The sequence below is a fragment of the Schistocerca nitens genome, chromosome 2 (assembly GCF_023898315.1).
Source record: "Schistocerca nitens isolate TAMUIC-IGC-003100 chromosome 2, iqSchNite1.1, whole genome shotgun sequence".
NCBI classification, from domain to species: Eukaryota; Metazoa; Arthropoda; class Insecta; order Orthoptera; family Acrididae; genus Schistocerca; species Schistocerca nitens.
Genome location: NC_064615.1, coordinates 886,552,635 through 886,568,850, shown reverse-complemented (window position 1 = coordinate 886,568,850; position 16,216 = coordinate 886,552,635). Strand labels below are relative to the sequence as shown.

The following is a 16,216-nucleotide window of genomic DNA, read 5'->3' as shown; positions in this document are numbered from 1 at the left end:
TTAAAACTCCCATTGCCAATTTGAACCTCAGGACACTAATACGTCTTCATATGGAGACATGGAAAATGTCGCTACACTTTTGACTGCTTGGTGAAGGGTCATAATGCTTGACTTCATATGTGACATCTGACAAGCAACAAGGATACAATATGGCTAGTAATTTTTCCGGTAGTCCCATTTTATGCAGAGCCACACCAAGTCTCCCAGGCTCTATTTTGCTATACAGTGTTTGGCATTATAATGCTTTGTCTCTCTTTTGGGTGTCCTGGGTCTGCATGTGAGCCACTTGTCTTGCTTCTTCTGTCCTGGTAGTGAGGTATTTCACAAAGTCATCCTGCTGGTTGAAACGTGTACAGTACATCTGCTCTCGTTTTGGATTTGTGACCATGGAGCAGCAAGAACAGTGCAATGCCTGTAGTGTCGTGCTTCACTCTTTTGTTTGCGAATGTGATGGCAGGCAGTATTGTATCCCAGTGTCTCAATTATCTCTGACACTAGTCAAACTGACAACTTTTCTACAATCAGAGATAATCTCAAGCAGTGCTCCATGCTTCACTATGGTGTATTCTACAAGGAACTTGGAAATTTCTGGATCTTCAGCACTTGGCACAACTTTGGTGACAGGATAACAAGTGAAATAGTCAGTGCATACTATTTTATTATCCATCAGTTCCTACTTGTCGACTCTGGGAACCTCCCCAGGAGGTAGATTTCTGTATGGTGGAATCGTGCTGCTATAGATGGATTTGGTACCAGCTGCCCTGAAGGTAATTGCTGCATGTGCTTCCATAGCTGGCATTCCTTACTGTTTCCCACATAATGTCTAATGGGTCAGTGGAAATCTGCATCTGTTTCTATATAGAGTTTTCATGAATCCCATGTGACCATATGTTGGCGCGTCACAGAAATACTTCATGCTAGTTGGGTGTAGATGAGCTGGGATGAAGGACAATCATTTACACTCCACTGGATCTTAATTCCCCTTATGCAATGCTCCATTCATTAAATGGATTTCTCCTTTGATCAGTTCTTTCTCCTCCATTGATATTATGGTTTACAGCTGTGCTGGATCTTTCCTCTGTAAAGCAGCAGCATCGTTTAATGTAGTGATGACCAACATTTCATCCATTGTGCTGTGGTCCATGAAAGATTCCTTGAAATGCACTTGGCATCCAGGTATATGCATCCACTATCATGTACCACTACAACAGCCTACTCCTGAAGCCTCAGTGCTTTCTCGCCATTCGATCCAATGAGTCTTTCAGCCTAGTCAACCAGCATAGAGAATGGTTGTGCATCACAATGGTGAATGGTTTGTCAAATCAATATGGTAAAAACTTGTTGGTGGCCAAAACAACTGCTAGGCATTCTTTCTTGGTTTTAGAGTAGTTCATTTCAGACTTGGACAGTACTCTGGAAACATAAGCTATCCATCCATTTAAAGAGTTGAAGCAGGTATTTCGTCATATGTTCGAAGGTGGCTGGAGCATTATACAGTCCAAATAATATAATTTTAAACTCGTAGAGGCCATCAGGAGTTTCGCAGTCAAACCTCAATACTCCAGTGGCCTGTCTGCAAGTTTGTAAAGCAGAAATAATTTTTTCCTTTCAAGCAGTCTATGGTGTCATTAATGCGTCACTGCAGGCAGACATCTTGCTTTGTGATTTTGTTCAATCATCGATAGTTGACACAGACATTCCATATGCCATCCTTTCTCTTCATAAGGACAACATGTGAGGACCAAGGACCCTCTGAAGGTTCAATGATGTCATCTTGTAGCTGGCAACACTCTAGATGAGTGCTGTTTTATTGATGGATGATCCCCAGTGATCATATGGTGTTTTATCATGAGCTGCTTGATCTATCTTTTCTACACTTTGGATCTGAAAGCATCTGAAAATTGATGCATAACAGCTATCACTCACCGGTGCTATTCCTCAATCAGGCCACATCATATCGGCCATTTGACAGTAGCTTCCTCCCCAATGTTGTCTGTAGTTCTTTTGGAGCATGATGTTTCGTCGATGACAGTAACCTGCCCTTCCAGAACTGACTTAGCTGTCCATATACATAAACATTTAGGTGTGAGTTGTGGCTGCTCATGTCAGTGACCAAAGCTCGTCTTTACCACCTACAGTGCTTATTATTGTCACTGGCATGTAGATTTATTTTGTGAGACTGGGTAGATTTTGCAACTGACAAAAAATTTACTGTTTAACAGAGCATCTCAATCAGTGACTGGAACATGTCGTGAGGTGTTTTAGCTGGGAAGCTGACTCACTAAGAGTCTTCCCACTCCTGCACAGCATGGTTCAATGCCTTACTATTTTTCCCTTTCATAATAAATAATTACCAGTATTAATATGTGTAATGTATTGTAGATATACTACAAACTGTGTGATTGTTTTCTTCAGTTCATGGTCTACACAGTGACTTGACATATGTGGAGAGATCTTCTGGTGTAGTTTTGCCAAAGAGAGGTATGACAAACAAGTTTGCAGCCATGTTGACAGCCAGACTACACAAGATGATTTCTTCAACCCAGTCAGGATTCCGTTGAAAATCATTATTGTCACAAGAAAAATGAAGAATATGTTATAAAGCTCTGCATCAGTTCTGAATTAGCCATGGTTGCTTATGCATGTACACTGCTTTGTTGAAAATGTATGTTGTGTTATACAATAAAAATTTTTGAAATATTGAAGAGAATATAAAGTGTTTGTGTGATGAATTATTTTCCAAATGCTTGATTGAAAATATTTGGAAATACTGTTTTATCAAAATACTAAAAAGAAGGAGTTTGTTTTTCTATGGTGTTGGAAATATGAAACTTGTCAGTTTTAACTGTAAAAACTTGTATATACTGAAATGATAGCAACAAGATAGTGACTTACTTGAAAAATGATTAAATTTCTTTTTGTGAGAGTGATTAGAGTGATACCAAATTCGAAAATAATAGCAATTAACTGAAAATAATTAGTTGGTAAGTCACTGAAGCAGTAGTTATTTCTTATCACTGGTAATTACAGCAGTTCTATGCCAAACAACAATCTGAATTGATGCACTTCTGCAATATGAAAAGAAATTATTTGATGCCCAGTGTCAGGCTGCATGAGTGGCACAAATCTGTTTAAATAATTTTTAATTGCTTTGGATGGCAGGTGTGTACGATCTTCAGTGGATTAGTGAGTCAAGTTGAGATGCCACTGTACGTAAAAGATACATACATAATATGTATCAGTAACACTACTTTGTCCACATAAAATGAGGTCATGGCACTGCAGTATCGATAATGGCAGGACAATGGCAAATGACTGCCCTGAGCAATCTTTGCTGTGTGTGCTTGTTGGAATAGTTTTGTCAATATGGAACTCTGATCTTTAACAGTCAATGGCCGCTTGTGATGCCTGCAAGGAGGAACATCTGAAAATAACATTGAGGCTACATGATGATAAAACAACAAATTCAAATTGCTGTTTTCTGTCATTGATAGTTATTCTTGCAATATGTTTTCCTGTCAGCTGGGTGTATTTCCCATTTGCAACCTTCTGAACTGTCAGATTCACATCACAGTATATAGTATTTTTTAGATGACAATGATAAGCATATGACATTATAGAAAAGGAGACTCTTGAGTCAACTAGCACCCAGACAGTTTGGCTTTTGTGATGATGTCGGTGAGATTTCCTGACATCTTGGTAGATATACATTTTTGTGGTGGCCTCACTTCCGTGGGTGATTGCCTCACTTAGTTTTCCTGAGGCCGGCAGCTAGGTGAGTGGCTGGTACCTCTGAATGATGACAAGGAATAGCTATGGCCTGTTGGGAAGTGACCTTGTCCAGGGTAAGGTGATAGGATTTATCCCACAGTTGACTGTAATAATTTGAAATTGACTGGTGGGAATAAAACTGTTGTGATGATCAACATTCTCTACCACCTCCTGATGTATCTGTATGACGTCTATGGCTGCTGTCTCTTTCTTGCTCAATCAGACAGTTCAGGCTTTTATAAAATGTATTTTCAAGTTTGCCTTCAGCAATTTTCTGAGTAGACAGAGAAATTATTAATTCAAGGCTGGACTACTATCATGGGTTAGTAAAATATTTGGACCCCATATTCATGTGCTGTCACCCTAGGCCGATAACTGATACTCAGTGTGCCTAGACTGGCCAACTGGTTGACAAAATAGATCACACCAAGCATAGTAAGTGCCAGAAGAATATAAAAAACCACTACAAGTATATAAAAGTCCATGTCCTGGGAGCACATTAGCAACATCTCCAGAAAAGTTTGAGTGGTAAAGCCCATGGCTAAAATTCAACATGATAAGATCAATGTGTTCATACACTCTCACAGTCTGTTAACATACATTAAAAATCTGTGTACTATTATCATCTACCTAATGTTCCAATGAAAGTGCGCTCTCAATTATAATCAAAAGAACAGGTTCATGGTGTTGGCATTAAAGAAAATCTGTGGCTCACTGCATACATTAATGTTTATTTCAGACTGCTTATGAATATTGTTTTGTTAACTTTTATATTGTGAATAACAGGACAGGTGGTAATGATATGTTATTTTGATGGACTGTGACTTGAAAGACAATTAAGCCCACTACCACTAAGTATTGAACTTCTGTTAATCAACTGTTGTGATTACTGTGCTGGGAGTGCATTAAGTGGACAGTAAACTAGTGTTAGGTACAAGGGAACTGTGTAATAATGACATGAATGGACTGCATAGACTTGCTACTGATGAATGCTGCTTATAGCATAGAAAGGTAAGGTCGCTTTACTTGGTTGTTTAATGACATTATTTGGAAGAAAATTAGGACAGTTTCTGCTAAATTAACCAGTGGAATAACACTCAAAGAGTTTTTAATTGGCAGAGACTGCTCATCACTTCGTAAGACTATGTGGTATTGTAAAAAAATTAACCCAAGCATTTTGTGTTTGTCATTAAACTGTATGACTATCAACAAAAAGCAATTTCTGATTATGAGACTTCAGTTCTGCAGATGCCTCTAAGAAACTTCAAACTGCTTAAGAAAAATACACATTATTATGCAATTTATGTAACTGAACACTGACACAGGTGTTATTATTCTTGGTTGGAGTTGAGCAAACACAACAGTCTTCTTTGTGAGATAGGGCTCTTTTCAAAATCAATGATTTTCCTTGGAGAATAAAAGTTCCAAATGATTTCTTTGGTTTACAGGAACACATTTTTCAAAAAAAAGTTACGTTTTATTCACAGTTTTAGAGTGACTGACTCATTGCTTCCTAGAATTGAATGACCACAAAAATTATAGCACATTAAACTAAATGAATACTCTGCAGAGGCATCAAAAGCTTAGTGATTTTTCACTCTTTACATTACTGCTTCACTAGTTTCATGTTGTAATGTGTTGGTTAGAAGGTAGTTTCATCTTTGTGGCTTTCTTTTAAATTACTTATTCAGAATTTTTGCTCTTCCAGGCATACTGGCTGTTATTTCATCACATTTAGTAGTGTCTCTGAAATAGGATGTAACAATAGTGCACAGTTGACTTCTCTGGCAATTTGCATCACAGCCTGATGCCAAACTTGGATCTCCCTCTTTCACAGAGTATCTGAAACAAATTTGATTAATGCAGAATTATTTTTAAAAACATGTAATTTAGGGACAAGGTATGAAGGTAACATCAGAATTCATTGGTTAAATAGCATACTAACTGATGAAAATGTACTTTATATACCAATTTAGGAACATGGTTTTTGCAACATGATAACAGTATTGTTGTTGACAACTTTAAAACCAAAGTAAAGGTGATTATGGATCAATAACTTATACAGTGAAATACACTGATCCAACTTGAACAATAACTAGGTTACCTTCTGTTTCAAAGAAAACTTAGAAGGACAAAGACAACACATTTACAATACTTTTCTTTAATATGCTTGTTGTTGAACTGAACTAGTAATGTCATTAAAAATATTACCTTATTCTCTCAGAAACAAGTAATATTTCTCAGAGGGGAAAAAACCAAAATGGTAAGCAGTACCTTTATGCAAATGATGGGATGATGAGCTTCTGGGCTGTTATGTTAAAGATTACAATTATTGAGACAATTCATTGGAAATCAAATTAGCATTTTGACTGCTTGTATCTCAGATCAAACATTTTCAGTTATCATCTTTTTTCACACTTCCACATTTGTTTTCCTAATTGTTAAAATATGTGTTTAACACATTAGCTGTACATCAATAATAAAATTACAAGAAGAGGAAAGTGTGTTTTATAGTAAGTAACCAGCTGCTATTAAATTAGTATGAGGTCCATACAGATGTAAGAAAAACGAAACATTAAAAGGTTAGCACTTGAGAAGGAGTGAGTACAGTCTAATGCTACTTTGATATGACAAGGTTTACTTTAAGATGACTTATGGATGGCAGAATAAAATAGCAGTGCTATAAACATAAGAATCATGCTTATTACAGAGAACATTTTCTATGTGTTGCGGGAAATACCTCTCGATAATTGTCGCAAACTGGGTGAGTTTCTAGAAGCTTATGCTGACCAACAACCAAAAACTGTTTGTCTCATTGAGTTAATAAAATTAGGCCTCGAGTTGGGAGTGGTACAACACTGATTCAAGACAGGCAGCAACCAAACAATGAAGTGAGCGGTATGAAGGATTCGAAAGACAGCATATCATTAACTATATTATATCAAAATGTCTAGGGTCTAATTAGTATGATTGTTGAACTAGATGTGCTTTTGATGGATCAATTAAAGGTTCAAATGGCTCTGAGCACTATGGGACTTAACATCTCAGGTCAGCAGTCCCCTAGAACTTAGATCTACTTAAACCTAACTAACCTAAGGACATCACACACATCCATGTCCAAGGCAGGATTCGAACCTGCGACTGTAGCGGTCGTGCGGTTCCAGACTGAGGCACCTACAACTGCTCGGCCACCAGCGACCGGCTGATCAATTAAAGGATATTTCAGTTTTATGTATAAGTGAGCACTGGCTGAAAGAAAACCGAACTTGTACAGCCAGAATAACAGGATTTGAAATTTCCAGAATGAGAATTTCACTCTGCAGCGGAGTGTGCACTGATATGAAACTTCCTGGCAGATTAAAACTGTGTGCCTGACTGAGACTCGAACTCAGGACCTTTGCCTTTCGCGGGCATGTGCTCTACCATCTGAGCTACCGAAGCACGACTCACGCGCGGTACTCACAGCTTTTACTTCTGCCAGTATCTCGTCTCCTACCTTCCAAACTTTACAGAAGCTCTCCTGCGAACCTGCAGAACTAGCACTCCTGAAAGAAAGGATACTGCAGAGACATGGCTTAGCCCATCTTCACAGCTTCAGTTCTGCCAGTACCTCGTCTCCTACCTTCCAAACTTCACAGAAGCTTTTCTGCAAACCTTGCAGAACTAGCACTTCTGGAAGAAAGGATATTGCGGAGACATGGCTTAGCCTCAGCCTGGGGGATGTTTCCAGATTGAGAATTTCACTCTGCAGCGGAGTGTGCGCTGATATGAAACTTCCTGGCAGATTAAAACTGTGTGCCCGACCGAGACTCGAGCTCGAGACCTTTGCCTTTCGCGGGCAAGTGCTCTACCATCTGAGCTACCAAAGCACGACTCACGCCCGGTACTCACAGCTTTTACTTCTGCCAGTATCTCGTCTCCTACCTTCCAAACTTTACAGAAGCTCTCCTGCTCTCCTTTGGTAGCTCAGATGGTAGAGCACTTGCCCGCGAAAGGCAAAGGTCTCGAGTTCGAGTCTCAGTCGGGCACACAGTTTTAATCTGCCAGGAAGTTTCAGGATTTGAAATGATCAGCAGCTCTTGTAGAGAGAATTTTAAAGGGGGAGGAACATGTGTATATGTGAAGCAAGGAATTGAATGTAAAGAAATTAAACTCAGTAAGATAAAACACATTGAAAAAGAGTTCAAATACAGTATGTGGAAACTTATAGAAACCAAAATAATTATTATGTGCATATATCATTCCCCATCAGGGTACTTTATGACGTTTTTAGACAGTGTTGAAAGACTTATTAGTGTATTAAGACATTTTACAGAGAGCATTATTGTACTTGGTGATTTCAATGTCAACTTTAAAATTAACTGTCAAAAAGTATCAAAACTAAACAGTTTGTTATATTCACAAAATTTAGCACCATCTGTCCATGAATGCACTAGATATGGAAAACACTCTGAAACGATAATAGATCAAATATTTTTTGACTTGCAAAAGCTAGATCATGTTATTGAAGTAACTGACACAGGGTTCTCAGACCACAAAGCAATAAAACTCTATATAAATAAAGTACTGGGCACTAATTCTAGAATACGTGAGAAATATATCTACAGAAGATGTATCAATGAGGACAATATCAGGGTTTTTAAAAATTTATTAAAAAACTCAGACTGGGATTTAGACAAACTCGACACCGTGGATATGAAATTCGAGTCATTTTTAACTTGTTATAAACATAACTATGAAATTACATTCCCTCTTAAGAAAATTAAAATAAAAAGCAAGCCTAATACTTGGGTAACACAGGGGATACGGAAATCTGGAGAGCGACTTAGAAAGCTAAGTAAATCAGCCAGGCTAAATCCAGCTCTGAAACAGTATGTCACCTGTTACAGAAAATTGTACGGGAAAGTCATTAATGCAGCAAAAAAGTTACATAATGACTCATACATCGGTAGAAGCAAGGGTAACAAGAAAATGATATCAGTTTGGAATGTGATAAATACAACTGTAGGCAGAATTAAAGTAAGAGACAGCAGCTTTGTTATTAAAAGTGAAGACAAAACAATAAGTGATCCTTACGTATTGCCAATATATTCAACCTTCGTTATGCAAGTATTGTACAAAGCCTCATAAAAACCCAAAGACAAACAAAGATTAAACATAACATCTCCACAAATCCTAAAACTATGTTCTTATACCCTGTAAGTGTACAAGAAGTACAGAATGCAATCAACAAACTAAAAAATAAATTATCTTGTGGCACTGATGGCATTCCAGATAAAGTACTTAAACACAGCATAAATATTGCTCGTCCCTTGTAGACATATTTAATGCCTCTTTCAGCACTGGCACTTTCCCTAAAGAACTAAAATTGTCAATAATAAAACCATTATATAAAAATGGTGATCCTCATGATGTAAAAAACTTCAGACCCATATCCTTGATATCCTGCTTCTCAAAAGTTATTGAAAGAATAATGCATGAAAGACTCCCCGCTTTCCTGAACACAAGTAGAATATTAATCAGTGAGCAAAATGGCTTCAGAAAAAATAGGTCAACTGGAACAGCTGTATATAATTTTCTAAAACTTCTCCTGATCTCTATAGATCATAACAATGTAAACTGTGGGGTGTTTTTAGATTTATCAAAGGCATTTGATGTTATTGATCATGAATTATTGCTTGAGAAACTATATTGCTATGGTGTACGTGGTACCGTTCATAGCTGGTTTAAATCATACCCGTGAGAAAGATACCAGAAAGTAGAAATAGTTCACAAAGAAACCTCTTACTTTTCAGAATATAAGAAAGTTAGTAATGGTGTGACACAAGGTTCTGTGCTGGGACCCCTCTTGTTCTTGATTTTCATAAATGACCTACTGAAGTGTTTAACACTATCTAATGCTGTATTGTATGTGGACGATATAAGTCATTTTATTAAAGCTCAAAATGAGACTGACTTGCAACACAAAGTAGAAATAACAAAATAAGAAGCAGGAAAATGGTTTAGAGATAACTGTTTATTTGTAAATGAGAAAAAAAAAACAGTATGGATGAATTTCAGCCATGTATCGAATAAAGTAAAGCCCAATATAGTTTTGAAACTTGGTGAACAGAACATTTTACAAACTTCAAACACAAAATTTTTAGGTATCTGGTTAGATGAGCATCTAAAGTGGGATAAACATATTGAAATGCTCAATAAAAAGCTAAGTAAATGCTGCTATATACTCAGAATGCTGAAAAACTGCTGCAGTGAAAAAACAGTAATTTGTGCTTATTATGCTCTTATGCATAGGCTATTGCAGTATGGTGTCTTATTTTGGGGTAATTCAAGTCTGGAAAACCGGCCATTCATTATTCAAAAACGAGCATTAAGAATAATGAAAGGGGCTGCACCAAGAGAGCCCTGCAGGTAAATTTTCAAAGTATTTCAAATAATGTCGCTTCCATCTTTGTATATCTATGAAAGTATCTGCTTTTTCAAATCTCACCCCCAATTTTCTTCTTTAAATGGTGAGTGCCATGACTACCCAACAAGACACAGGAATGATTTCCACAGAGAAACACACAAAACAGCCCAATATCACAAAAGTGCAATATATCACCCCAAAATCCTTTTTAGTGCCCTTCCCTTAAGCATCCAAAAGCCAGAAAAGTTTTACATTTTTAAAAATGAGCTTAAAAATGTTATTAAGAGAATGTTTTTACAGTTTTACAGAGTACATGGATTTTCAGAACATAGTGACATAGAGGTCAATGATAATGATAATTCATATTTGAACAAATGTATGAAAATAGTCTGCCTGTACCCACTATAATTAATTAATTATTGTTTGTTCTGTTATTCTCTACTAGAATGGTCAGTGATATTGATAAGTCATATCTGAAAAGCAAATGTATGTAATATATGCTGCATGAGATATATATTTATATATGTTTTACCACTGTAGGCCTATGTTATTAATTTATTGTATAATTACAAACTCATACAATGTAACATGACAACAACTATATCATTGTATATGAAAAAATGGATGCTTAATAAATGAATGAATGAATGAATGAGTACGATGAAGATCAGTGTATACTAATCTGCTAACAGCATTTGGAACATGAGTCTCAATTCCATGCATGATTCATGAATCCAGAGAAGACTTTCTTGCAGGATTAGGAAGGACAACATTTCTGCATTCATTAACTCAGTTAAGTTCATATTAGTGATTTTGAAATTTGCATCTAAATTATGTTCGCAGTATCTCACAAATGAGCAAGTTTTCTTCATGTGAGGATTGAAAAGTTTTATATATGTTAACCCCTGAATGATTTTTTTTTTTTCAAATTATGTTGCAAAAAATAATTTTTTTGAAACATACTGTAATGAATGAAATTATATATAGACAGATAAAGACTGCTTTTAATGCGTTAAAATTTTTTGAAGATCACCAATAACAAAATCCTGTGTATACTTGTGCACTGGACTTCTGGAACTTGGTGTAATTTCTTGGTTTATGTGTAGCTATGGAGACTAGTCATGTATTTCACATTGGTTTCCTGTGAACATAAATCTTGGAGGAGCTGCCAGGAGCACAGTGAATGTATTTTATCTTGTACCACTGGTGAGCACTTGTCACTCAGCTGATGAACTGTCATCACTTTCAGTCTCTAATGAAGTAACATCACATTCTTCTTCACTTTCTGAGCTGCTAAATTCAGTGTCAAACTAAGGAACTATAGTGATACTTTTTTGAAAGCATTGTCTAAACAACAATATAGGAGAGAGTCTGAAAGCATGCGTTTTGCTGTCAAGTATCCAAAGCTGCACACAGTGAAGACGATATTTAGTGGCAACCAAAACACGACAACCAGGCTATAAATGTAGTACCAGATGCTATTTAGTGGCCAAAATCACCCATCTCTTAGAAGATAGCCTTGTAAGAATACAAGAAGGTTCCTAAATTAAAAACCAAAGAATGCCACTTACGCTCTTTTAATATTATTATGTTCAATGTCTTGAATGAATTATTGTGAGTTAAATAAGTGCTTACGAATATTAAATTTGCACTCTGAAAATATCTGACCTTGCCTGGTAAAGATGTTCATTTGGGAATTACTGAGGTGTGGCTTGTTTCCATGCTAGAGAAGGGTATGAAATTCATCTATTATGCCTACCCTAGACCTCGGGTTATTCTATACATCAGTCTGTCATTGCAACCATGATTTCAGGATGGGAGATGGGGGAATATCACAATGTAGCCAAAGGTTTACATATGATTTTTTTCTGTTTCATATTCAGCTACTAAATATCACTAAAAGCTAAGTCCAAGATAAGATTTATAGGTAGTATATTTATTTACCGAAGTCACATTTCCTGAAACTTTATGACAGCAAATTGTACTGAAAGATGTGTTTTGGAGAAATCCTTAATGCTGCATGTGTTAGCTTTGCTGCAGGCTCAAATTTTTTGTGTTTTCAATTCTATACTTGAGACATTTAATGCTTCGTGTGTGACCGGTCTGCAGGATTTGTGGATTAACACAAGGAAACAGTGATTTTTCTATGATGTCACAGATCTTGTGCTGTGATTGTGATTTTTGGATGAATAAATAAATATTGAATTGTGATCAGATAAGGCACTGACAAAAAAAAAACTTAATTCATTGATTCTCTACCATGTTCACACAATATAACAAACACATTCCTGAGAGAGAGCTCTTGGTGGCTGTATGTGCATAACATCTAATATTACAGAACATACTTCTCTTAAATTAATGAAATAGTCCCAAAATATTTTAGAAACTGCAATGGTGGGGAGAAAATTGTAGAAAGAAGAACACAAACTCATGAACTTTGATACACCTCTATGTACTGGATGTCCCATTTATCTGATGACCGCCTGTGTGGTGCAGTAGATGCTAAGCAGTGAACACTCTATTGCCCAGCGATCAGATGCCGTGTTGCCCATCTACTGCTGCATTACAACATGACTACATTTAAAATATAAGCAAATAAATTTTGTACTCAGCCATGTCATGCAAGGAGATACTGGAACTGCCTGCCATTATTTTCCATGCATTTCTAACATCTACTCAAGAAATTATTAATCACATGGTGTAACTCTCTCTGAGATATTGAATTAATTGGTTCACAGGTATTATCCTTTAGTTCCTCTATTGTGTGAGGATTTGTTGTGTACACTTTGTCCTTCAGTGCACCCCCTAAATAAAAATTGCACAGAGTTAAATCAGGACTTCTAGTGGGTCACATATTGTTACTAAACACTCTTTCATTGAACACATCATGAATTGCGCGCAAACAAACATTTGCTGTATGAGCCCTTGCCAAATCCTGTTGAAAAGTGCGAAGCTTCATTCTCTTTTACTCATTCATTAAGAAACGCTCACAAAATGTTTTTCACATGTATTTCATTGTAACTGTGTCATTAAAAAAAAGTTGGGCCTGTTATTCTTTCACCACTAACTGCACACCACACCCCAATTATCTGATCATGAAGGGCTTTCCTCATGAAGCACAACAGGCCTATATGCACTCTAATGTCGACAGTTTTGGGAATTAACATACCCTTATAAATGGAACCAAGCCTCATCTGTAAACAGAAGGAGGTAAGGATTGATTTCACTGCCATGCACTTGTTTTAAAACCCATTCGCAAAACTTAACCCTGTGCTAAAGATCAACAGGTTGAAGTTCTTGTACTACTTATATTTTATAGGTCCTTAGCCCAAGCAGCTTAGCACCTCTTTGTACATAGGTGCACAATATTTGAGTGTGCTGTGAAAGACATCGAAGAGAGTTTTTAGGGGAATTTTCCAGGCGGTATGCAATGTAATCAAGACGAGCTTCTGTGAACACTGTGTGTCGTCGTTTACACTTCTTGTCTTGAGCGCTTCCTGTTTCATGAAATTTATTCACTAATTTGCAAACTGCATCACGAGTGGGAACTTCTGTTTAAAAAATGTCTGCATGCACATACAAATTGTAAATACTGAATAATTTGCTCTTGCCATTGTTGTATTTGCAAACTTCACTGTTACATTTGTGGTGCCTGTTCACTGCTCAAATGACACTGGCTGACAAGGCATGTATGTCTGTATGGCCTTCAGGCTAAAACTCGCAAAAAAAAAGGGGGGGGGGGAGCATAGTGTAGTCCCACGGGACTCATTCGATTGGCAGGTGCAGCTTCCTTGGCCGGCCTGCAACACCCTGAGCAGCCGGTCATCATATAAATGGAGCACCCTGTATTACACTGCCTTAACTCCTGCACTTATGTTTCGTATATGATTCTCTAATTGCTGACATGTCATAACTGACACTTACTTATAACAAATCGTAGCAAGAATGATGCATGTCTGATACAGCTTCAATGCACCATTACCTTAAAATGGCATACTTTCATAACACACAAGCTATAATACGAATACGACAAAATACAAAAATTCTTTAACCAGCAATACAATGGTTCTCTTCATTTTCTTATGACAAATTGTACCAGTAATGACACATTTTCAATGTGCTAGTGTTTTGAAACAGCATGAATTCATGGTATGTAAGCTATAAAATATAACCCACAAAACATGGGCTTCAACTGATGAGGCCAAAATCCGATATGGCATGTTCAAAGTTCTGCATGTGATGTAGATGTGATGTAGGATAGCTAGACTGAAGAGACCAGTCTACAGGGAGACCCATAAGAGCTGCAGTCTGTGGAAGCCATGCCCCCAACCCTCTGCTACACTGAGCTTAACCACCACTGAGATTACACCCCATATACAAGAGAATGGGATCCCACAATGTTCAGTCCTGAGTGTCCTTCTCTTTTTTTAGCATGTGGTCAATGGTCTTGCATTAGCAGTAGGATCATCAGTATCTCCCCCCCCCCCCCCCCCATATGATGATGATTTTTGTATTTCCTTCTGCTCCTCTACTATTGTTGTGGCTGAATGCCGGCTGCAGGAAGCTATACGGAAGGTGCCCTCACTCACAGCTTTCAGTTTTCAGCTGCCAAGACTTGTGTCAGGCACTTCTGTCATTGTCATAATGCCCATCCCCATCCAGAGCTTTACCTCAATGACCAACTACTAGATGTAGTGGAGACTTACTGCTTTTTGGGACTGGTATTTGATGCCTGCTTAACTTGGTTTCCCCATCTCCGTCAGCTTACGGGTAAGTGCTGGCAGCACCTTAATATTATTTGATGCCTGAGCCACACTGCTACAGCTGTAAAAAGCTCTCATACAATCCCGTATTGATTATTGGAGCCTGATGTATGGTTCAGTATTGCCCTCCGCGCTGCATCTGCTGGACCTTATTCACCACTGTGGAATTCGGTTCGTGACAGGAGCCTTCTGAACTAGCCCCATGAACAGCCTCTATGTGGATGCTGGCATTCCTCCATTGTGGCTCCAGTCCTGCTAGCTTCACTTATGTTCATGTTGGATGTACTGAACAGCACTCCTTACTGGCTGGCTGCAGTGTTTTCACTGCAGAGTTGGTAGCCATCTATTGTGCTCCTGAGCACATCCACTCCTGTGCTGGTGAGTCCTTTGTCATCTGTAGTGACTCCTTAAGCAGCCTACAAGCTCTCAACAAGTGCTTCCCCTTGACGTCCTTTGGTAATAACTGTCCAGGAGCTCTTTATGCTCTCGGGAACAGTGGACATTTCGTGATCTTCATTTGGACCCCAGGACATGTCAGGATACCGGGTAATGAACTTGCTGACAGACTGGCCAAACAGGCTACTGGTAGACCAACTGTAGAGATCAGCCTGCTAGGGACTGATCTCTGATTGGTCTTCTACTACAAAGTTTTTGTGATTTGGGATATTGAATGGTGCAGCCTCAGTACCCCAAACAAACTCCATTTTATAAAGGAGACAATGAATGTGTGGCGGTCATCCATGTGAGCCACTTGCAGGGACTCTGTTGTCCTTTGCCAGCTCCGCATTGGCCGTACTTCACTAAAACATGGTCACCTCCTCCATTGTGAGGACCCACCTCAGTGTCGCTGTGGCTCCTGTATAACTGTCATCCACCCCTTGTTAGATTGCCCAATTTTAGCCACTCTGCAGGGGACTTTTGACCTACCCACCAGTCCACCTATGGTGTTTGGCGACATTGCCTCAATGGCCAATTTAGTTTTACGTTTTATTTGTGAGGGTTCTTTTTTTATTATTGTACCATCTAAGATTGGGCACCTGGCTTTCTCTTCCAGGCCTCCACTCTTACTTTGCATTTTGTTTGTCTTCTTGTTTGTCTTTTCCCTATGTGTGTTCTCCTCACTGTGTCTTTTAGGCTGGTGATTTTAGTATGTTGTGGAGTGGCTGGCTCATCCTTTTTTGTCCTGGTGATCAGTCAGCCCAAGCCATCTGCTATGTGATTTTACTGCCTTTCCTACCTTTCCTTTTAGTGTACGTTTCCCCCTTTGGTTCGC

General features: G+C 38.1%; 1 protein-coding gene across 2 annotated transcripts in view; it reads right to left on the bottom strand.

The window, feature by feature from the left end:
• Positions 1 to 4,482: 4,482 nt before the first annotated feature.
• Positions 4,483 to 16,216, bottom strand: part of LOC126237191 (sphingomyelin phosphodiesterase-like) — a 373,735-nt gene continuing 362,001 nt past the window's right edge. For both annotated transcript variants that reach the window (XM_049947067.1, XM_049947070.1), the window contains exon 11: positions 4,483 to 5,613. In XM_049947067.1, coding sequence (XP_049803024.1) covers positions 5,451 to 5,613 — 163 coding nt within the window. In that variant the 3' untranslated portion in view covers positions 4,483 to 5,450. The remainder of the gene's footprint in view (positions 5,614 to 16,216) is intronic.